At 46.7% G+C, this 23,209-nt stretch overlaps 1 protein-coding gene across 13 annotated transcripts in view; it reads right to left on the bottom strand.

Annotated features, from left to right (window-relative positions):
* The window catches only part of TLN2 (talin 2), a 452,474-nt gene that overhangs the window by 34,587 nt on the left and 394,678 nt on the right, over positions 1-23,209 (bottom strand). For all 13 annotated transcript variants that reach the window (XM_063698575.1, XM_055364066.2, XM_055364059.2 and 10 more), the window contains 6 exons: positions 15,026-15,172; positions 11,492-11,658; positions 10,400-10,583; positions 7,312-7,437; positions 7,036-7,152; positions 2,022-2,207 (listed from right to left, as the gene is read on the bottom strand). In XM_063698575.1, the coding sequence (XP_063554645.1) occupies positions 2,022-2,207; positions 7,036-7,152; positions 7,312-7,437; positions 10,400-10,583; positions 11,492-11,658; positions 15,026-15,172 (927 nt within the window). The remainder of the gene's footprint in view (positions 1-2,021; positions 2,208-7,035; positions 7,153-7,311; positions 7,438-10,399; positions 10,584-11,491; positions 11,659-15,025; positions 15,173-23,209) is intronic.

Below are 23,209 nucleotides of genomic sequence, written 5' to 3'. Positions count from 1 at the left end.
GTGTGAAGCTGACATTCAGGCTTTAGAGCTCTGGCTGCTATCTTGTCCTGCAATGCCCAGATAACGCGTCCCAGGGTCGAGATGACAGAGAGGGGCTGAGGATGGGCAAATAGCACCCACACTGTTCCACCTGAGCTCCTCCCCTGAAAACAGGGGAGCACACGTTAGGAGAGACTTAAAAATCTGAGCCGCATTCCCTTTAAAAAGACCATTTAATCATGGTTTCTCTTCTGTTCAGTTTCCCCTGTTCACGTCTGTAGCTTGGGGACAAAAGCGTCTGTCACGCATCAACCATAGCGACCTTGAACATTACATCTGGGAGGCCCTGAGTAGCAGAAACAGACTGGCTGAGGAATCAGGAGAGCTAATTTCAGTTCTGGTTCTGACAGTAAATAGCTGCGTGACCTTGGTCATGCCACTTCTCTCTCTGAGCCCATTTCATCATGTAACAAATAGAATAATTACTCTCGCCTTTCTCATATGGGATCAAATGAGAGAATATATATGGCAGCTCCTCTAAAATTTTGAGATGCCGTGTGTGTACACCATGATGCATGCAGGCCTTTACTCTCTGATTGAGGATGTAACCCCTTTGGCAGTTATCTCTTATGGTAGGTGGACTCCACTGAGCATATCAAAGTGGCCAATACTTGCAGCCTCAGGAGAGAGAGTCCTAACTCCCTCACCTAGCAAGCTCTGGGTCCTGTGTGAAAGCAGAATCTTTCTAGCCCTGTCTTTTCCAACCCACCCTCTTCTCTCCACCCTTCATCACACCCAGGGGTCCCATAAATGTGGTACTGTCTCCCAGGGCCAGGCCCTTGCACAAAATTCTGTCATCACCCCCTCCCTTACCTCCCTCTCCTTCTGAGGAGCCACCAAGAAGCCATAAGAGTTGGATCTTGCAGCAGCAACTCCAGCAGAACTCACTTTACCACAAAGAGTGGCTCTGTTCCCTGAGACCCCACGCTGTAGGAGCTGGTCTTCAATTCTGCCCTCACTCACCACGGCAGCGGATCATCAATTGATTGCTGAGCAGAAGCCAGAGTCCCTGGGGGCAAGGCTGTCCCTAGAAGGGGGAAGGCCTGGGGTAGGGGCTCTTATAGTTCACTTTCCTAATAGATCAAAAATAAAGGTTCCAGGCCCTGGGTCTCCACAGCTCCCTCACCAAGCACAGGCTCCAGGCAGTTGCTCCAACTATCTACCTAAGGAGTAGAGGAATTTTTCCAAGATGTCTAGCACAGACTGTGAAAAGTAGCTCCCCAAGTTCTGCTGTATTCCTCCAACTCACTTCCTCACCAGGGATGGCAACACCTCTCCTAGTGCACAACGGCTGACCTATGGGGGTAAGCAAGGGTCCAGCGGAAGAGCAAACATTTTCCATTTGGAGGAGCTGGAACCAAGTGCTGCAATCCCTATCCACCACCCTCGGAGTGGCCTCCACCACACTCTGCAAGAAGGCTTCCTGCCTATTTAGGAAGAACTAGAAAGAAGGGGGAGGATTAGGGCCAGCAAGGCTGACTCCATTCCCTCTCAAACACAAAACTGCCTTAGAGAGTCATTTCCCACAGGCTGGTGCATATGCCATATTCAGCGTGCATTTTTTTTTTTTTTAAACGGACAGGGTTTTGCTCTGTCACCTAGGCTGGAGTGCAGCATAATCATAGCTCATTGCAGCCTTGAACTCCTGGGGTCAAGTGTTCCTCGTGCCATAGCTACTCTTCTGAGTAGCTGGGACCACAGGTACACACCACCACACTTGGTTATTTTAAAAAAATTTTTTTTAAGAGATGAGGTCTCACTATGTTGCCCAGGCTGGTCTCAAATTCCTGGTCTCAAGCAATCCTCCTGTCTCAGCTCCCAAAGTGTTGGGATTTCAGGCATGAGCCACTACACCTGGCCCTGTGTGCATTTTTATTACAAAGTTTAAGGTTCTGAGCCCCTCCCCTTTTTCAGACTACACCAAGCAACCCAGTCATGACAGAGAATCATCTGTCCATCCAAAACAATGCCAAGCTCTTTACCTTGCAAGCCGTCAACATATCTGACACGGCTTTCCGGCTCAGGTTGGCAGTAGCAATCACGTCCTCCTGTCTACATGAGTTCCCAGCTGCCACGGCTTTGGCTGTTGCCATGGTGATGCCTTTCGTCATCCTTATGGATTCTTCAGGTGATGATGTCTTTTCAGGTACGTCTTTTGACTGGAACACCTGGAAGTCAGAAACAGAGAGGTTAAAAAAATCAAAAAGGAAACGAAAAAAATAATTTATTCTTCTCTAACCAGGCTGTAGCTTGTGTCTGAAAACTGAGCCAGTAACTGGAAGGAACTGTCACACGGCGAAATTAGAAATTTGAGTACAGTAATATGGTTCTTGTTTTCAAGAATCTCATGGACAAACCTCTTGCACCTACACTAAACATTCACGGGAACAATACGGTGAGGGAGACATATCTAGAGTGTTAACCTGTTGGTCTGCAGAAACTGACACCCAATATTTACACACTACCCATCCTGTGAAAGGTTGTTGTATGGCTTCATAGTTCTCTTCCCCCATCCCTGCTGGTGCTTTGGCAGTTTCCATAAACTCTCAGTCCCATTGCTGGTTTCAGGTCAGGACTGACCTGGCTGCATCACTCAGGACTCACCTCTCTCTCTCTGAGAGGATGTGAGGTTGGGGGAAATGAAGCATCAGTTCCTTCTATTCTTAGCCTGTCTTATAAATATAACTGCATAATTGTGCAGAGGTGTTCATGTCGAGTGTGCCATGGTGACACTGTGAATTATTTAGCAACCCACCCACCCACCCCCTTTAGAGAGGCTGAAATAAATTCACCATGGTAAGTCAATATCCCATTTCTGCTTCATGCTCATCTGTTCTGGCTCTCTAACATGAGCCATTGGTACCCTGGGTATGTGCTGAATGTGCCTCTGTCCCTACATGAGGGCCCCTAGCCTAGGTGGGGCCGCCCTGTCTTCAGCCCTAGGCAACCATGTTTCAGCAAGGAAGACTTCCCTGATGCAGAAGAGTGGGCTCAGTTGGCATCCCATAGAATGCCAACCAATGTCAAACATCACTGTTGAAAATGGGCAACTGCAATTAAGCAGTCTAGGACCCCAAATCCCCACTTCACCCTTGAATGCTACAGCGGAATGAAGGCCACACGTAGAGTCCTTCACACTAATGTGGCCCTCATGGCACGTGCTACATGGAAACCCACGACCTGGGTGAATTTTATTCAGCCAGAATAAAATTCAGTCAACCCGGCTCACAGCAACTTTGACCTCCTGGGCTAAAGTGAGTCTTCCACCTCAGCCTCCTGAGTAGCTGGGATTACTGGTTCATGCCACCACACCTGGCTAACTTTTTCATTTTTTGTAGAGATGTGGTTTCCCTATGTTGCCCAGGCTGGGCTCAAACTCCTGGGCTCAAGCAATCCTCCTGCCTCAGCCTCCTAAAGTGCTGGAATTACAGGCGTGCGCTGCCACGCCTGGCCTCTGGGTGAATTTTAAATAACACTGGTAAACTTAGAATAACCCATGTGTCTGTAGTTTCCCAGCATGGCTCCAAATTTCAAGTGTCTTTGATCACCACCATTAGGCCTGCCTATGCATGTCAGAAGCTATGTTCACAGGGGTACCTGTGTCACCCCACCCCTAGCTTCAGGAGGCTCAGCACAGAGTGAGAGAGTCCATTTGTTTGGGAGAAAGTAATTATCTGGTAATCCAGATAATTCTTCTGGATCTTATCCAAGACCATCAAGATGGTACCTTTATGAGTCTGCAAAAACTACAGTGTTACTGAGCTTGGTGTGCCCCCCGATGCAGATACGGCTTAGATCATAACATCCAAGTCCTTTCGAGTACCTGGAAAGCCTTCCCAAGAAAGACAGGCACAAACAAGCCCAGACTGTGAAGACTATAATAAAGACCTAACTCTTCAATGTCTAGACACAAATGAACACCTATAAGCATCCAGGAAAACATAACCTCACCGAACCAACTAAATAAGTTACCAGGGACTAACCCTGGGGATATGTGACCTTTCAGACAAAGAATTCAAAAGAGCTGTGCTGAGGAAACTCAGATTCAAGATAACACAAAGAGAGAATCAGAATCCTATCAGATAAATTTAGCAAAGAAATTGAAATAATTAAAAAGAATCAAGCAGATATTCTGGAGTTGAAAATGGCAATTAATATACTGAAGAATGCATAAGAGTCTTTTAATGGCAGAACTGATCACATAGAAGAAATAATTAGTAAGCTTGAAGACAGGCTATTTGAAAACATAGAGGAGACAAAAAAGAATAGAAAACAATGAAGCATGCCTACAGGATCTAGAAAATAGCTTCAAAAGGACAAATTTAAGAGTTATTGGCCTTAAAAAGGAGGTAGAAAAAGAGATGGGGTGGAAAGTTTACTCAAAGAGAACTTCCCAAACCTACAGAAAGCTATCAATATCCAAGTACAAGAAGGTTATAGAAGACCAACCAGATTTAACCCAAAGAAGACTACCTCAAGGAATTTAATAATCAAACTCCCAAAGGTCAAGGATAACAAAGGATCCCAGGAGCAGCAAGAGAAAAGAAACAAATAACACACAATGGAGCTCCAATATGCTTAGCAGCAGACTTCTCAGTGGAAGCCTTACAGGCCAGGAGAGAGGGGCATGACATATTTAAAGTCCTGAAGGAAAAAAACACTTACTCCAGAATAGTATAGCTGATGAAAATAGACAAATGGGATTACATCAAGTTAAAAAGCTTTTGCACAGCAAAAGAAACAATCAACCCACAGAACGGGAGAAAACAGTTGCAAACTACACATCTGACAAGGGGTTAATAACTAGCCTATGTAAGGAGCTCAAACACTTCTATAGGAAAAAATACAATAATCTGATCAAAAGAAGGGCAAAAGGTCTCAATAGACATTTCTCAAAAGAAGACATACAAACGGCAAACAGGCATATGAAAGGGTGCTCAACATCATTCATCATCAGAGAAATGCAAATCAAAACTACAATGTGATATCATTTCACCCCAGTTGAAATGGCTTATATCCAAAAGGCAGGCAATAACAAATGCTGGCAGGGATGTGGAGAAAAGGGAACCCTTGTACACTGTGGGTGGGAATGTAAATTAGTACAACCACTATGGAGAAGAGTTTGGAGATTCCTCAAAAAACTAAAATTAGAGCTACTTTGTGATCCAGCAATCCTACTCCTAGGTATACACCCAAAAGAAAGGATATCAGTTTATTAAAGAGATATCTGCACTCCCATGTTTACTGCAGCACTATTCACAATGGCCAAGATCATATATATGAAGTAAACTGCAATAAACATGGGAGTGCACATATCTCTTCAATATTATATATGTGTGTGTGTGTGTGTGTGTGTACCTTTGTATATGTGTGTCCATTCATCTGTTGATGGACACTTAGGTTGCTTCCAAATCTTGGCTACTGTGGTACACATACACAATGGAGTACTATTCAGCCATAGGAAAAAAAAAATGGATCCTATCATTAGCAACAACATGGATGGAACTAGAGGTCATTAAGTGAAATAAGCCAGGCACAGAAAGACACACTTTGCATGTTCTCACTTATTTGTGACAGAAAAAATTAAAATAATTGAACTCATGGAGATAGAGGGTAGAAGGATGGTTGCCAGAGGCTAAGAAGGGTAGTACGGAGGTGGGAGGTCAGGGGTGGGGAAGTGGGGAGGGATAATGGGTACAAAAAGTAGAAAGAATGAATAAGACCTAGTATTTGATAGCACAGTGGGTAACTATAGTAAAAAATAATTTAATTGTACATTTAAAAATAACTAAGAGTATAATTGGATTGTAACACAAAGGATAAATGCTTGACATGATGGATACCCCAATTATCCTGATGTGATTATTATGCATTGCATGCCTATATCAAAATATCTCATGTAACTCCTAAGTATATACACCTACTATGTACCCACAAAAATCAAAAATAAACAAATAACAAAAAAGGAGCTGCGTCCAGATTTTGGTAGCAAACACCCAGCCTGTGCAGCCAGGCAAGTGCCAGGCAGTGGTACTTTAGGCACCACCAGCTTTTAAGTTACTCCTGTATTTTTTAGATTCTCCTTTAAAGCATGAACTGAGCGCAACATCAATCAAGGCTAGATTCTTTAACGATATGAGAAGAAAACCCAAATTTCTATCAGCAAAACCCTGCAAAATTGTTCTACTATTGTTTCTAGTGCTCTAGGTCGCTTTTGCAGGTGACCCTTTAAAGGTGCAGAACAATTGGCAGCAAAGGCAGGTATCCCTCTTTCCCAAAAAAGTTGAATCTGTGATCAGACCTCCTATCAAAAAGAAATCTGTTTGAAACTACTCTTTTTGGCATATTTCTATTTGTGGGGATTAGAATGAGCCAATCCACAACCATTGTGGGATCATAAGAACAGCAGACATCATCCACATTGCAGTAACTCCAGAATGTCCTCAACTCTGCAATGCTGGAACAAGTCAGAAAAGAACAGGGTCAATTTCTCTCAGGTCACATGACTCCAACGGAAAGAAGCTGGATTTTAAAGGGAAGTGTCTCAGGTAAACGCTTCTAGGCTTTTCCAACAGCAAACGGCAGACTTCCAATTTTGCATGTGTGCGGGTACCAAGAGCAATGTGCATCAAGAAAGGCTAAGCACTGTTCACAGAATTAATGCTCCAGGTAAGAGCACTCATACTGACTTTCCCTTTTTCCAGGAATCTTTGACAATGCTTTGATCTTGTGCTATAATTTTAGTGGAACTAAACCTGAATAGTCCTAAGTGATACATTTCAATTAACTCCTTGATTACAATTACAAATCAATCCCAGCCAAACTCAGTGACACATGGGGTCCCAATTATATAAAGCTACCAGCAGGCAGGTGAAGGGGCATTCTCAGTTCAGATGTTTTAGGTAAAACCTCATTGGTAAAAAACCTCAAATGAGCCCTCACTGGGGTCAGCTGTGGGACTCTGGTACCCAAGGGAGGTAACTGCTGGCTCCTTACCGTAAGCTCCTGCTTTATGCATTCAATTGTGGCCTCAAGTGCCCTGGTGCCCCGGGTGGCCTCATCCTCCACTGCCTTTACAGTCTTGAGGAGCGAGGTGACATTGGTCACCATCACCTGCATAGGAAGGGAGAATGAATACAGATAGTGCAGTGACTCAGGTCCAACCCCTACTCCTTTTACTTCTGGATCGCACGCTATGAGCAAGGACGCCTCTCCTTCCTTTAAGTGAAAAGAGAACTCAGGTGCTCATCCCCAGTCGGAGCCCCACTCTACCTTGGCGGCCCCCTTGAGCTGGTACATGGAAGGGTCGTCCGCTGGCTTGCTGGCAGCTCCCTTGGTAGCACTGATGAGATCGGAAAGGGCCTTGGCCACATCTTTGATGGCATTGATCAAAACCACCTGAAAGAGAGCACAGAGCTCAGGTGAGCAGGCATCAAGATGTCAGCTGTGGGCTTTACCAAGGCATGCAGCCTGAGGGCAGGCCGGGGCACGGGGGATGAGAGAGACAGTCTAAAGTCTGCAGCATGGCAGACCCCCTGGGAAGCCACCCTTGGTGATTCTGATACAGGACTCAGGACTTTGAAAAGCTGCCCAGGGGAGGCTGAAGCTGAGCCAGAATGGAGAAGTCAGGTGTAAACATGCAGCTTATGTAAAACCTCCTAGCCAGCAACTTGGCCGATGAGCTGCCTCTGACAGCACGAAGGACACCAGAGAGGCAACACCACTTACTCCTAACTGGCACCCTGAACACTGAATAAAAATCCCCACCTGACCCCAGCCCTCAAGGCCCCACAACAGCCCTGCCTGCCTCTCTGGCTATGAGGTGCTCTGCTATAGGCACACAGGTCAGCCTGTCTTCTTCTCCATGGGAAATCTCAACTCATTCCTGCTCCAGGCCTTTGCTCATTGTTCTAACTGGGACTCAGCTCTTTCCATCACTTGGGCCTTAGCTCAAATGTCATGTCCTCAGAGGCTTTTCCCCATCCCTCAGCTAAGGGCCCACTCCCACAATTGCTGAAACTGTCAGGTTGCCGTTTTATTTACAGCACTTATCAGTAGGTGGAATTATTTTATCATTTATTCACTTATAAATCATCTGTCTTCTCCCTCAACTTGAGTGCAAGCTCCAGGAGGCTTGGCCTGGACTTCTGCTTTGTTTCACGCTTGTAACAGGGATGAGCACCCAGCAGGTACTCAGTAAATACTTGTGGAATGAAGATGCAGGTATGTTCCCACATAAACCTGGATGTGATGCATTATCTGTGTTTGCTTTTCTAATTTCACAGAGACCACAGATCATCTTTTCAAAGTACCGGATTTAGAGTGAAAAGTACCAGGTCTAGATGGGAATTACACAATATTGGGCACTGCATTTAAGCGTTCCCAGTCCAGTAGCTCCAGTAACTCCTATTTCTATAATAATAAAAACATTTTCCCTTTACTGAGGGCAGTGTTCAGGCGCTGAGCCAAGCACTCTACACACATTATCTCATTTACTCCTTGCCACCGCCTTTTCGAGTGGGAACCACAATCTTTATGTCTGCACTCCCAGAGCCCAGCAGTGGCAGAGTTGGGATTCAGAGTCTGGTGAGCATGAGGGCCACGGTCTTAACCTCCACACTGCGCCATGCCTGTGTGCGTGGCTCCGGGTCCTCATCCACAGTGAAATTAGCTTGCTAGCCCCATCTACCTCATTAAATTGCTTTGAAGATAAACTGGGATCTCAGATGTGAAAACGTATTAAGAGTGCAGTGGCGTGATCTCAGCTCACTGCAACCTCCACCTCCTGGGTTCAAGCGATTCTCCTGCCTCAGCCTCCCGAGTAGCTGGGACTACAGGCACCCACCACCTGTAGCGGAGGTTTTTGTGAATGCTTAGAATTCCAAAAGGCAGCCAATCTGGACTCTGATGTTATCAGAAATCCAACAGAAACGATGAAATGGTAGCATAAGGAATGTTTCCTCTCGGAGCTGTGCTCCACTCATGGGTGCTGTCAGGGAGGGAAGGGTCATGCCGTGAGGGAACGAGCTGGTGGCCTCAAGTGAACCAGCACAGTCACTGCATCCCCTGGGGGCACTGAATGGCAGGGGGTTTCTAACCAGTTTTGTCCAGACAAACTAGTTTACTGAGAATGGTTTAAGGAGTGAAAACTGAAGTGCTTGGCATTTGACGGTTCTGGGAATAGAGAGAACAGAGGTTTTTTTTGTTTTGTTTTGTTTTGTTTTTTAATTTTGCACTCTGGGAACAGGCATCATCCATTTATTAAAGACTTTTGTTGGCTGTTAGTTCAACAACAGGTGAACATATACTTGTTCAGTAGCCAGTAGCCACTATGTGCCAAGAGCTGTGCTGCATGTGCAGGTTTCAAAGATGAGCAAACTGTGGTGACTGTCCTTGAGGAGCAATGGTCTGGGAAGGGGACCAAGGAACAGGCAAGTAATCTCAATGAAATTGCCAAATATCAGAAGCGGAAGTCACAGAAGCACAGGGCCCTTCCCTAGCCTTCCAGTTCTTCTCTCTCTTCCTTGAGAACCGAAGTTCTCACCTGGGCCATCTACAGGTGCTGAGTTCATTTCCCCACCCCCATCTGGCTGCTGCCCCACCACTCCACACAAGCAGCTGGGGACACCAATGTCCTCTATGGCACTCGATGGTTACCGGAACAGGCCAATAACCAGTTCCCAGTCTTCCTTCTTTCTTAACTCTGTCTCTGACGGGTTGAAACACTCCATCCTGGCAACATGACGCCCGCGGCTTTCCTCCCTGCAGCAGCTGCTGCTTCTCAGTCTCCTGTGCCACTTGCACGGTAAAGTGGTCCTAAATGCTGGATTCCTCCAGGCTCTGCCCCGACTCCCTGGCTTTTCCTCTCGTGTGGTTGCAGTCGCTACCTCTATGGCAACAGTCGCTGAACCCACAGCCCCGTGCCTGGGCAGGCTCACGCGCACTCACTAGTTCTACCTGTGTGTGGCTCCGGCACTTCAATCTCCTCCACCTCCCCCTGCCCACACCAGCTCTCCCTTCAGGGAGCTCCTGTGCCCTGCTCTGGCCCACAGGGAGCCGCCTTTCACTCCTTCCCCTCCCTCAGGTATGCCGTGCTCCAGCCTTCACCGGGCCAGGCCAAGCCTTCCTTCTAGACTCTTCTCAAATCCCTCCGCTTGTCTCCAACCCCATGGCCACCACCACAGTCTGTGCCACTATCTCGCTTGGATGACTGCCTCCTACCGGTTCCTCAAACCAGACACACTCACACACACATTGTCTACTTCAAAAGTTCCTGTTCTGCCTTAGGCCTCTTCTGAGGCCCGGTGTGCAGCGTTCACGGGAAGACCAGGAGGATGCACTCCCCAGGCCCTTCTGGTACCTGGGTCTCGGGGTCGTCGGAGCCCAGGCTGGCTGCCCCCAGCTTGACCACTTCTGCGAGCTGGGTGATGGTGGCTGCTGAGGACTGGGCCGCCTGGGCCAGCTTGTCAGGAGTGGACGCAGCTCCTGACACAAGTAGTTTTGTGTCTTCTACCAAGGCCTTGGCTGTCTTGAGAATGTTCTCCCTGAGAGAGCCAGGAGGGTAGGGGAGAGGGGGAGAGACAGAGGGCAAAGCTTGATTACTTCAAGAAGAAAAGAAATCCCTCACATGGGGCTTTTGTTAAAGGGCTTTGAAGAAGAGAAGTGCTGTGTTACACCTCCCCTTACCAAGGGACTCTCATCTTCCACAAATGCAAAACTGGGGGGAGAAGAAGAAAGTCAACCAGTATTCATTCACATAGCCGACTGACATGAAAACTTCAGTGAAAGAGTCAGGCCCACCAACCTGGCTCCCTTCCCAAGCCCTATAGTTCAATGAAAGGTCAGCTTCTTTTCTGTGGCTCCCACTGTCCCTTAAAATACTTCATAGCTAGTGACTGTGAGGACACATGGGTTGGGGCACCTTGTTCAGGATCAGAGGCTGGGCTTGGGAAGGGACAGCAGAGCTCTGGGAACCGCCTCCCTAGCCCAGCCCTTGGATTGCAGGGGGGAAGAAAGGTGTTGGACATGTGGTGAGGTTTCAGGGGTCCCTAGCAGCAGATAGAGAGGCTGAGTGCAAGCTGAGCAGAGATATCTTCCCAAAACAGGGTTTAAGCGAAATATGCCTGCCCCTGCCATTCCCAATCCTGCTGGGGTTGGCCAGCAGTTTGAGGAACGGCTCTCTGGCTCAGCATGTGGCAGGTCTAAAATCTGTCCTTTGCTGTAGCAGGCTGGATTTAAGGCTGTCAAAGGCAAAGCTTGAACCACGACACTGTGTTTACAGTTGGCAAAGGGGGCTTATTCTGATTACATGGTTCACTTTCCCAACTTGTGCATCTTGTTGAAATCAAAACAGATAACTACATTTCTGGCTCCCAGGTGGCGTCTCCAAGTCGATCATGAGTTTCAGGGGCAGGCCAGCCTGAACCTCTCCCCGTCCAGGACCCCCACGTACCTGTGGTCTGCGAAGGTCTCACTGTTCTCTGCATTCAGCGTCCCCGCTGTTGCAAACATAATGGTGGTGTCCAGGTCGGCAATGATCCCAGACACAGCGGTGGCGGCTGTAATGCATGCCTGGGTTCCTTTGTTCCCGGCCTGGAGAGCCGAGAGCACCAAGGAGACCTGTAGGCAGAAAGGGAATGTGAGGGGAGCTAAGAAATGGAGAGAACAGGACCTAAAAGCAGATTCTGAAAATACTGAATTCTCTCCTAGGAGTTGATGTAGCTTAGAGGTTAACGGCACATATCTGGAGTCAACAGCCTCAGTCTGGATACCAGCTTTGCCATTTACAGGCCCTGTGACCTTAGGCAAAGCTGCTTTACCTCTCCAAACCTCAGTTTCCTCATGTGTAAAATGGGGCCACTATTTCTGGCCTATTAGGGTTGTTGAGAGAATTAAGTAGGAAGAAAAATATCTGTAAAGTGTCTAGCAAGGCATTTGGCACATAGTAAGTACTCAGTAGAGGGCAGATGCTATTTATTCAATCACTACTATGTTTCTGAAACCACAGAACGGGAGAAAGGATTAGGCTCCTGTGAAAGGTGTGGCGATTACATCCCCTTTTATTAGGTTTTCAGTAGGAACAGGCCACTGCTAACACTCATCACTCCTTTGCTGGGATGGAAGTTCTCCAGAATGGAGTTCAGAAGGGCTGGAGTCTAGAGGGGATCTGTGTATGTGACCTCTCCACTTCTAACACTCCTGCGAGCCGTCATCCACCCCCGAACCATCATTTCAGTGCCCCGAGGGCCCAGCAAGTTCACTCGGGTGTCTTCCATGTCAGAAATCCTGTGCTGTCACCCTCACCCATCACGTACACCCTCACTGCTCCGAGATACTTTCCTATGACATAAACCTGACCACACTAACACCCTGCTTACAAATCTCCCCTGGCTGAGCTCCGTTTCTGGTCATGTGTCCGCTTCACCTGGCTCTCACCACACCCGCCAGCTCCTGACTTTCCCAAACACTCCCACCTCTCCACCCTGGGTCTGCACTCTGCCTGCAACGCCTCCTGCCCCTCTCCCGTAGCCACCGAACTAGTTGCCCCGTAAGATGCCGAAGTGAAGGAAGAAGGAAAAGCCACCAAGCACGGATGTATCATCCTGTGCCTCAAGCAGCCTGCAAAACAGCTGAGCCCCAGACACCTCCCCCTGCTCTCCTCTTCCAGAGACAGCCCTGCCTCCCGGGACCCCACAGCACACCGTTCTTGCCCTCAGGATGGCCCAATGCACCCAATGTAAATCGCATGTGTCAGGCTAGTGGCTGGAGGCTCTTTGAGTCTTTGTATTAACCTCTGCATGCACACACCCACTACCCTTGACTATGACCCAAAGAAGAATCTGACAACGTTTCGTAGGTATATTTCTTCAAACATGCTGACCAGGGCAGGGGAGTCACTGTGTTACTGTACCAGCAAGACGCATGGAGTATGAGACACTCTGTCCCCTGTGCTGCTGAGATCTCAGCAGAGGCTGTGGACACAGTCTGGCAGGAGAGGCACAGGGACCATTTCCTGGGTACCTACCACATTCCAAGACCAGCCCACAAGGAATTGTTTCTCTTCCTCATCTGCCTTTCTTTTAAATGCTACTAGGTCCTGCCAGGAAAAGACAAGTCAGACTGGCATAGAGCTGGCCGGGAAATGAGGTATCCAGGTTCTGGAAAGCCCCTCAGAGGATGGGTGACAAAGGCCAAGACAAGTATCATGGGAAGCCTGCAGGGTTGTATATGTGTGTGGGAGAGAGACATTCTTAGCCAAGGTGAAAGAAAAAGAGTCCAGAAATAGCATCCCACCCTCTGTGAAGGGTGTGCCAGCCAGCAGGTGTTTACTGAGTATCTGCTAGTCACTAGGGTCTGAGGACACAAAGGCAGGCAAGTCATGGCTGTGTGTGGGTACACTATACACACCATCAAGGCATATAACGAGACACAAGGCATAGAGGACAGGGACGCACAGCAAGAAACAGTCAAAAGGCCAGTTGCTAGGAACCAGCCACCTCCTCTCCTTTGGTGATCCCTCCAGGTGTCCTAAATCAGGGACCCAAAGCCGGGAGAGGTAGCAGCCGAGGCCAGTTCACGAAGACCAAGCTGCTTGGCCATGCCTACAAACACTATGTAGCTCGGACCCCTCTCCTCCCTTCCTGGTGCTCCCGCTATAAGGCCTTTTATGGGGGAACTTGGCAAGAATAACTTCAATAACAAGAAAGGGCTTTGAAAGGAAGGCAAATGCCTTCCTCCAGCTGAGAGATTTATTTCCTCGTCTGTGGAGTCCCAGGAGGCTGGACAGCCCTGCGGGCTATGGGAGAAGGCCAGACTGTGGCTTGGCCTCAGGGAGGGCCACGGACAGACCAGCCTCTGTGGCAGCAGCTTCCAGTTGAGGGTCCCCCCTGCCCGCCCCTCAAGTCTGTTGCCAAGTTTCTAAACAGGACAGAGCTCTATGTCCTATGAACCAGAGTGAAGGGAAGGGGAAAAGCCACCAAGCCTGGATGCTTTATCCTGTACCTCAAGCAGCCTGCAAAACAGCTGACCTGAAAAATGATTCTGAGACAAAAAGCAAAGCAAAAGACTCGCATACTGGGGGAGAATAAAAGAGCTACTTGGGAATGAAGAAACATTCAGAGTACGGCATGGTTAACTGGGGAAAACTGCCTGGGGAAAAAGAAGTTGGGAGGAAAGTTAGAGAAAACAGTAGCTAGATTTATTAGATGTGTAACTGTGTGTCTGGCACTGTACCAGGCACTTTTACACATATCAGCACAGTAAATCTTTGCAGTTCTATAAGTCAGATATTATATATTTTTATCCTCATTTTACAGATGAGGAAATCAAGTTGTGGAAAGCTGAAGTACCTTAGCTAAGATCTTACAGCCTTCTTCACTACCCCATGGGAATCCCTCTACAAACAACTGTCTTTAGAATCAGAAAACCGAGGACAAGTTTCTGCTTCTCCACAAAGGCACACGCCACTGCCCCATGTGGCCTAACCCACCCCCACTTCACTGTCTCATCTGTAAATTAGAGGTTACACCAAAGGGATTTTCACTCCTCCTGACTCAGCCCTCAGCCCTCAGCCCTCAGCCCTCAATCCTCAGCCCTCAGCAGCCTCCTTGAGAAGAAAGATGGTGTCAACAGAGGTTGCAGGAAAGGGCTCTGACTCCAGGCCTCCCCTGACCAGGGGCTCCTGGCTGCTGATGGGGACTTTGACACAATCTGCCTACGGGGAAGCCCTGCAAGAAGGGGGAGTGCCAGGGCCTGACCTTCATGGGACAGTCCCTCTAAGTCCTCAAATTATCTGGGCCTATGACCACCCCAGCTCCCTGATGCACCCCATTTTTGGGAGAACCTGGGCAGTGGGGAAGATGGGGATGAGACAGCTGAGTCAGCTGGGTTCGTTTTGGCTGAGTTTCCTGCTTTTGTCCTTGATTATAGCGGATCACTGAGAGCCAGCGCAGGTTCTTGTGACTCTAAACTGAGGGCTGCTCCTTACCTTTTCCGTGACGGCACGGGCGCATTCGATAAGCTCCCTCTTGGTGTAGCTGTCTGTGGGGCAGATCTGGAGGGCCCCTGCCTTCTGCACCAGGAAGATACAGCCGTGGCCCAGGTCCTGCACACGAGTGCGAATCTGGAATCCGATCTGCAGAGGCAAGCCCAGGATGGGGAAGGAGAAGCGTGATGGACCCCGCCATCGAGGCCTTCCCTACGTGGAAAATTTCTCCTATGTCCTATGGGAGCCTGGCTAGGAAAATTCCACTCCTATTAGGAGTCTGTGTTTGGTGAAGTATGGAATTTGGTTGATTTTGCTTCCCTTTTGAGAGACTGTAAAATGCCCAGTCTCTACCTAGCAAGCCTGTATCCTGAGGTCCTAGCGTGATACCCTCCTTGATACATATCTTTCCTGGTTTATAGCTTATCTGCTCCTCCAGCCACCTGGTAAGAATGTTAATTAGAGGAACTTTGTGGGATAATTCTGTTATTCATTCAACAAGCATTTACTGAGCCCCTATTGTGTGTCAAGGCCTCTTCTAAGCAGGTAATGTGTTTAATTTCATTTATTCTTCAAAATAGCTCTAGAGGGTAATTAGAGGTTCAAAACGTGGTTTCCGTATTAAGCATATTTTGAAGTGTTCAGATTCTTGCAAAATTGGTATGTTTACCAACCAGAACACCCCCTTCCCCAGCTGTATCCCATGGGGACAGCGACCATACCAAGCCCAGACTTCCTATCAGGCCAGGTTTGAAGTTTCCTTTAAAAGGTACATTTTTAGAGCTAAAAGCTCAGCAGGCACACATTCTTTTAATAACTCCTGGGTTGTGTGATTATAAAAGGTACTTTGCCTAAGAGAGGCCAAGTGGGCTCCGCTGTGGATTAGCTGCCAGCTGTCTCCTTTAAGGTGTAATAAATTCCACTTCCACCTCCCCGAAGTTTGCATTCCTCCGGCCCTGTTTCACATCAAATTTCATTTTGGTCTGATCAATACAGCTGCCATAAATAATCTGCCTTCCAGCCCAGGTAGGCAACTCAAACCAAACCAAACCAAAACTTTAAGCATGGGTCAGTGTTATTTTCAAGAATCTACAAGAGCTAGAAGCTATGGCTCTTATTTTTCCAGCGTCTATCAGGAATAGTTATGAAAAGATCTCAGGCATTGTGAATAAAACCCGGGAGATTTTTGGCCCCCCGGATGCTATCTTCCAATACCACCTCATTAGTCAGTTAAAGAAAGGGTGACTTTGGAGAATGAGGGGTGCTGCAATTGTTATTTCTCATATTATTGAAACACTGTGTTTAGGGAAAAAACTCTCTTCCTTTAAACCCCTTAAAGGCCCAAGGAACTTTTAAATCCATTTAGTAGAATATTCTCGTGATCGACAAAGTTGAGCTTCTGCTCTTTTAGGTGTCTTCTATACACTTTCTCCTTTTTTTTGAGATAGAGTCTTGTTCTGTCACCTCGGCTGGAGGGCAGTGGTGTGGTCTTGGCTCCCTGCAATCTCTGCCTCCCAGGTCCAAGCATTCTCCTGCCTCAGCCTCCTGAGTAGCTGGGATTACAGGTGGCCACAACACCCAGCTAATTTTTGTATTTTTTTTTTTAGTAGAGACGGGGTTTCACCATGTTGGCCAGGCTGGTCTCGAACTCCTGAACTCAGGTGATGCGTCCACTTCAAGTGATCCGCCCACCTTGGCCTCCCAAAGTGCTGGGATTACAGGCGTGAGCCACCGCACCCAGCCAAGCTTCTGCTCTTTTGGGTGCTTTCTATACACTTCTATACACCTTCGTACACAGGGTGCTACAGACATTTCATAATAAGGCAGGGCTGTCTTGTTGACTACCTCCATGCAGAATACAACAGCAGCAGCACCTCTGGACTGCACAACACAGCAGCTCTGCAAACAGATCTGGACTGGTGTAGTAGTATGACTGCCGCTGAGGCGGGAAAAACACTCCAGCCCACACAGATGTCATGTCATTTAAATATATGTGTTTGCCGGACATGTTTGTTGGTTTGAAAATAACGTTAAGCTGAAGCAGGGGTATACCCCATTAAAGTTTCAAACAGCCTGGCTCTTGAAGTGTTCCAGATCCACAGAGTTAAAACCTAAGTATTTCAGGGTAAGATAATCTAGAGGCAAGGGCTCTGAGGTCAGTGATGACCACAGATGTTTAAACTGCTGCCGGAAAAGTCAAGTAAGAAGGAAATGGAGTTAGAAACATTTACAGAATTTCAAGGTAAAAAAGATCTTACCAGTTCAACCTCCCCATTTTACAGACCCAGAGAAGTGATGTGATTTGCCTAAGATCACACAGCTGGTCCCTGGCAAAACTAGGTGAGAATCCAGGTCTTTAATCCTGAGCACAGTGCTCTACTCGGTAGATCAGTGTTTTTCTAACTTGATTTTTCGACTTAGCAGCAGAACCCTTCCTCTCCCTCTCGAAATTAAATCTCTTGTGGATCTCAATATGTCAAACGGATAGCAGTAATGGGTTATCAGTATACTCTTCCTTTATGAGTTAAAATGTGTATCTTTGACCCAATAAAAAGCCAAAAATGAGACTGAGTGAACCAAAGTTTTACAGATAAGGTTATGAAGGCTAGTTACAGCCTTAGCCACCAAATTATTTCTGTGTTTTGCTTTGGTGACGCAGTGTTGAGAAAATTCTGTTACATGCATAAAGAAAGCAAAGGAGAGCAGTTTCCTCCCAGTTCTTGACCACTGCAGGCAAGGCAGATGCAGCAGCAGCCTGAGATCAGCACAAAACTACCCAGCAGCCTGAAGCAAAGCACCGGTGGCCCCCAAGGGGTTCCCATTTGGCCAAGACCACACTCAAAAGCTCCTTTCTGCCACCCACATGAGTGAAAGGTTGACAGCAAGGCGGGTTTTCCTAACAGTTTCTACAATAGTTAAACTAAGTTTAAAAAGTGACACTAGGGTCAAACATGCAGAACCTTCTCCGTGGGTTTTGAAGAACATGGCATGAAACCATGATGCTAGAAGAGACCCAGGCTCTCAAACTTCTCTGTGCACTCCTCCTGCTCCCGTGCAGAGTCCAGCCTGAGCTTTCTATTTGCAAAATGCAAGGCATGGGGACGAACACCTGTATCTTAAATCCCCTTGAGAGTGGGAGGGTGGGAGGACCCGCTCTTGAGCTGTCTTGAACCTGAACCCTATGGGATGACACGATCCATGGTGGGATACATCCTCAACAACACTCTTGTGTTCCCTTAGTGCCACCCCCCACCAAAGGCTACGCTCTAAAAACATACCCCAGTGCCCTGCTGCCCGGCCCCTTTCTTGGAGGTGACATGATGCATATAGCAAGGGAGCCTGTATATGATCAATGGTGCAGCTGGCCCAGTGGTCATCAGAAATAAAATTCCAGTTAAGAAGCTCCAAGGAAGGCCAGCACCAGAAAACAAGGGGATGAGAATAAGTGAGGCAATAGCTGCAAAGGCCTTTGGTGTTCTCAGTCAACCCAGGGCTTTGCCTCCATATTCAGCGCTGTGCCAAGTCACGCAACTGTCATCTAGGTACCTGGAGACCCCCTTGAGGCTCAGCCTCACAGGTATCTTGCATGTGTGTCTGCACAATCCTATTTGGACAGCACACGGAAGGGATGCAGGGTTATCAAGGACAAGCTGAAATAGGCTTCATCCACTGATGTTCATGGGCCAGGAGGGCTGAATTTAAGAGGAAGAATGGGATCTCAGATTCCCAGCCAGCCCTGTTCTCAACGTTTCACCCCTTTGGGCAGCAGAAAGGACTAGGGACCTTCATCCAGCTCTGCCTTCTCCTTGGGAACCTGACATTCTGGGTGAGCCCATTAACCTTGAGGGGCCTTTGTTCCTTCCCCTGTGACACAGAACAGAAGCTATGTCCCATTCTGGGGGCTGATGGGGTGGTCAAATGAACAGGTACATGTGGAAAATCTCAAGAAGATGAAAGTGCCATATGAATGTGTAATGCTGGAAAAGGAGGCAGTCTGGTGCAGAGAGGCAGCCAGGGTTGTGATGCCCGACTAACCTGGGTTTGAATCCTGACTACCCCACATATTTACTTGTTAACTTATTTACTTACTTGGAACATTCACTTATTCCAAAAAGTTATTTAAAGTGGCTCGCATACTAGCGACTGTAGTTGTGTGGTCTTGGGCAGTTTAACTAAGCTCCCTGAGCCTGGGTTTACTTATCTGTGAAATGAGGAAGAAAAAAAGATTGTTATCTCACTGCAGTTGTGAGGAGAAACAAGATTGGGCCCATCACAGCATCTGACATGCGGTAGGACTTGATAAATAATAACTCTCTTACCATTACTTTGCAGAGGCAGATGGAACAGCTAGGGCATTTAAATGAAAGAGGACAACAGAACCAACAGTCTACTGGCAATTTCCCAGAACATTTTGTTTTACTAGGGGAACATCCTTGAAAGGAAATTCTTTGTTGTTTTTTTTTTGAGGTGGAGTTTCGCTCTTTTTGTCTAGGCTGGAGTACAATGGTGCGATCTTGGCTCATTGCAACCTCCGCCACCCGGGTTCAAGTGATTCTCCTGCCTCAGCCTCCCGAATAGCTGAGATTACAGGCACCCCCCACCATGCCCGGCTAATTTTTGTATTTGCAGTAGAGACAGGCTTTCGCCATGTTGTCCAGGCTGGTCTCAAACTCCTGGCCTCAAGTGATCCACTCATCTCGGCCTCCCAAAGCGTTGGGATTACAGGCGTGAGCCACAGAGGAAATTCATTTTTTGAGTCTGTATCCAAAAAGATAAGAGATTTAGACTGGGCGCAGTGGCTCACGCCTGTAATCCCAGCACTTTGGGAGGCCGAGATGGGTGGATCACTTGAGGCCAGGAGTTCGAGACCAGCCTGGACAATGTGGCAAAACCCCGTCTCTACTATAAATACAAAAATCAGCCTGGCATGGTGGCGGGCGCCTGTAATCTCAGCTACTCAGGAGGCTGAGGCAGGAGAATCGCTTGAACCCAGTGGCGGAAGTTGCAGTGAGCCGAGATCACACCATTGTACTCCAGCCTGGGCGACAGACTCTGTCTCAAAAAAAAAAAAAAAAAAAAAAAAAAAAAAAAAAAGATAAGGAATTTAAAAATGCTAAGCTTCTCCATGCAATAGTGAGCTTCTCAGTAAATATGACCAGCCCACAGGGTGATCCAACGAACTACCAGTGTTTATTAGAAAGGAATGTAGCTCAAAGACATAAAATGTGGGGTTTTAAATTGGCAACTTTAGAAAAGTGTTACTTGAGCCTCAAGAAAAACCCTCAATTCTTTTTTTGTCGAAATAAAAGTAAAATGGAGAAAATCATCTCCTGGTTTTGTGCCTTGGGGGAAGTTAAAAGCCTGGTCTTTATGAAGTTTTGGATCTGATTCCAGTTGGAGGGGTCTAAGGAATCCTGATCGCCTTTCCTCACTGCCTCAAACACAACAAAACACACTGGTTTCTCCCAAGCCTTAAAAAACAACTACATCTGAAACCAGGTCAAATATAATTTGCTTGGGATAGCTTGTGAAAGTTGAAAAGGCAAGAATGGAACTTATCTGACAAAGATAGAAAACATGGAAGAAAAAAGTGGCTGGGCATGGCAGCTCACATCTGTAATCCCAGCACTTGGGAGGCTGAGGCAGGTGGATGGCTTGAGTCCAGGAGTTTGAGACCAGCCTGGGCAACATAGTGAGACCTTGTCAATAGAAAAATTAACCAGGCATGGTGGCACACACCTGCAGTCCCAGCTACTTAGGAGGCTGAGGTGGGAGGATTGCTTAAGACCGGGACAGAGCTCAAGGCTGTAGTAAGCTGTGATTGCACTACTGTACTCCAGCCTGGGCAACAGAGTGAGACCCCGGCTCAACATAATAATAATGGTAATAGAATTATTATTAGGTTGGCATAAAAGTAATTGCGGTTTTTGCCACTAAAAGTAATGGCAAAAACTGCATTTACTTTTGCACCAACCTAATAAAAGAGTGGGTCCAGTGGCACTGGGGCATCATTTTCCCACCTCCAGCACGTGTGTCTTGGGGTGGAAAATTTTAGAGAATTCTAAAGCAGACATCCATTTCATCTGGGGGAAAGGGCTGTGGTTCTCACCACAGGCGCTTAACAAATGATCGCGCCAGCTTTTAAGGCATCCAGTATTTCAAGTGGTTACTGCACACTTTCCTCAGAGACAAAGCTGTTGTCGCTAAATCTTTTCCTCAGGATTTACATTTAGAAGTTGTGGCTCATAGGATCTCGAGTTCTTTCTTCTTCTTTTTTTAAGGGGAAAATAATCTTAAATTGCAAAGCTGCTAGAGGCTTTTAACTTTTCCAAAGAAAGAAGTTTTCAAAGTGATGTTAACAAAGGCTTGAATTTTCCATGAAAAATAAGCAGATAAAGCTCCTGCTTGATGTTCCAGGGCAGAGCTGTGACTTTTCCTGTAATTGTCACACTCTGGAAAAGACCAAAATGCTGACCTTGCATAGTGGACTGCGGGACTGCAGCGAAGGGAGCAGCTCCTTATTTCCCCTGGATATAAATATTTTCACATGCTGTGATAGGGGGCCCTCTTGGGTAAACAAATAATTCCACGATCTTGGGAAAAAAAACTACATTGCTTCAGGGATCTCCTAACCTTCTCAGTTTTCCCCAAATATCTGTCTGGCAAATGTACACAAAGAATTTTCCTTAGCAAGCCACTGGAAATTTTATATTCTCTCTGCCCCTTTTCACTCCAGGTCACACTGCTCTCGTGTCTGGAATGTAAAATACATCTCAAGATGTAACAGTGAAAAGGAAACCCTTAATGAAAACGTCAGCTGCTGCAAATGCAGGGCCAATAACCAAAGTAACCTGTTGTTGTGCTTTTAGCAACACATTCTCTTTCCTTGCTGTTTTGGCATTATTTTATATTTTGGTTCAATGGTCTCTGTCGTAATAAAAAAAAAAATCTGCTTGTTTCACACGTTGGGTGGGTAGCTTACAAGAACTCATGTGGAAAGGGCCATACAGACAGTTCAGGGAGACAGCAGTTAAACTACCTAAGGCAGATGGTGGTAGATTCCATTTTTAAAGGTTTCTGTGGACAGATATCCAAACCTCCTTGCCAAACACTTCTTCCCTTTTTTTTTTTTTTTTTTTTTTTTTTTTGAGATGGAGTCTCACTCTGTTGCTTAGGCTAAAGGGCAGTGCACAGTCTTGGCTCACTGCAACCTCCACCTCCCGGGTTCAAGCAATTCTCCTGGCTCAACCTTCTAAGTAGCTGGGATTACAGGCGCACGCCATCACGCCCAGTTAATTTTTGTATTTTTGTAGACAAGGGGGTATGCCATGTTAGCCAGGCTGGGTCTTGAACTCCTAACCTCAAGTGATCTGTCCGCCTCAGCCTCCCAAAGTGCTTATAGGCGTGAGCCATCGCGCCCAGCCCACTTTTCCTTTTGTCCAAGCAAACTTTTCCTTACTGTAACAGAAGTTCCCTTACATTTGTTTATGGAGTTCAAAATTATAGGTTAGTCAAATGAATTATAAATCTAGATGATCTTACTAAAACAGGGAGTCTATTTAAAAAAAAAATGATAGGCCTGTGTAAAGAATCAACAGAATCTTAACGTGGGTATCTGATAACTCCCTTTTCTTGGTAGTGACTTCACACTCATTGCAAATAGATTTATTCATGCTACAGCCTAGTCAATTATTCTAATATCTCAAAATGCAGGCACTGTTAGAGACTTAAGTAATCCCATGCTAGATATATATGTATGCAAGTACATATATATATGGTACTCCTATTTACATGCATTGTTACCACACACATTAGAAAGTGATTTGTTTTGGGACTTCATTTCTGGAATATCAGAGTCTCTGTAAAAACATACTTAGACCTGACTCCCAGGAGAAATAGCAGCACTGAGTAACTTGGGGACAGTGCTGTCACTATAAGGAGAAGAGAAGACCAATTACAACCTTCTGCCTTGACAACTCAGTTCATTTAGGAACGTCTTGAACAGGGTTTGCGCTCAATAAACAGCTTGCTGAATTTCACAGAATATAATTACTTTTATCTTTCAAGTGTCCCTGTAATCCACTCCATTAATCTTTATTTTAAATTGGGCTTCCTTTCTCTAAGAAGCCATGTGGTTCCCCAAGCCCTGGACTCCTTCTATGTGTTCACACTGATATAGATGCTACA

Source organism: Gorilla gorilla, chromosome 16 (assembly GCF_029281585.2).
Source record: "Gorilla gorilla gorilla isolate KB3781 chromosome 16, NHGRI_mGorGor1-v2.1_pri, whole genome shotgun sequence".
Lineage (NCBI taxonomy): Eukaryota > Metazoa > Chordata > Mammalia > Primates > Hominidae > Gorilla > Gorilla gorilla.
The sequence above is the reverse complement of the archived record's forward strand: the minus strand, read 5'-3'. Positions and strand labels throughout refer to the sequence as shown.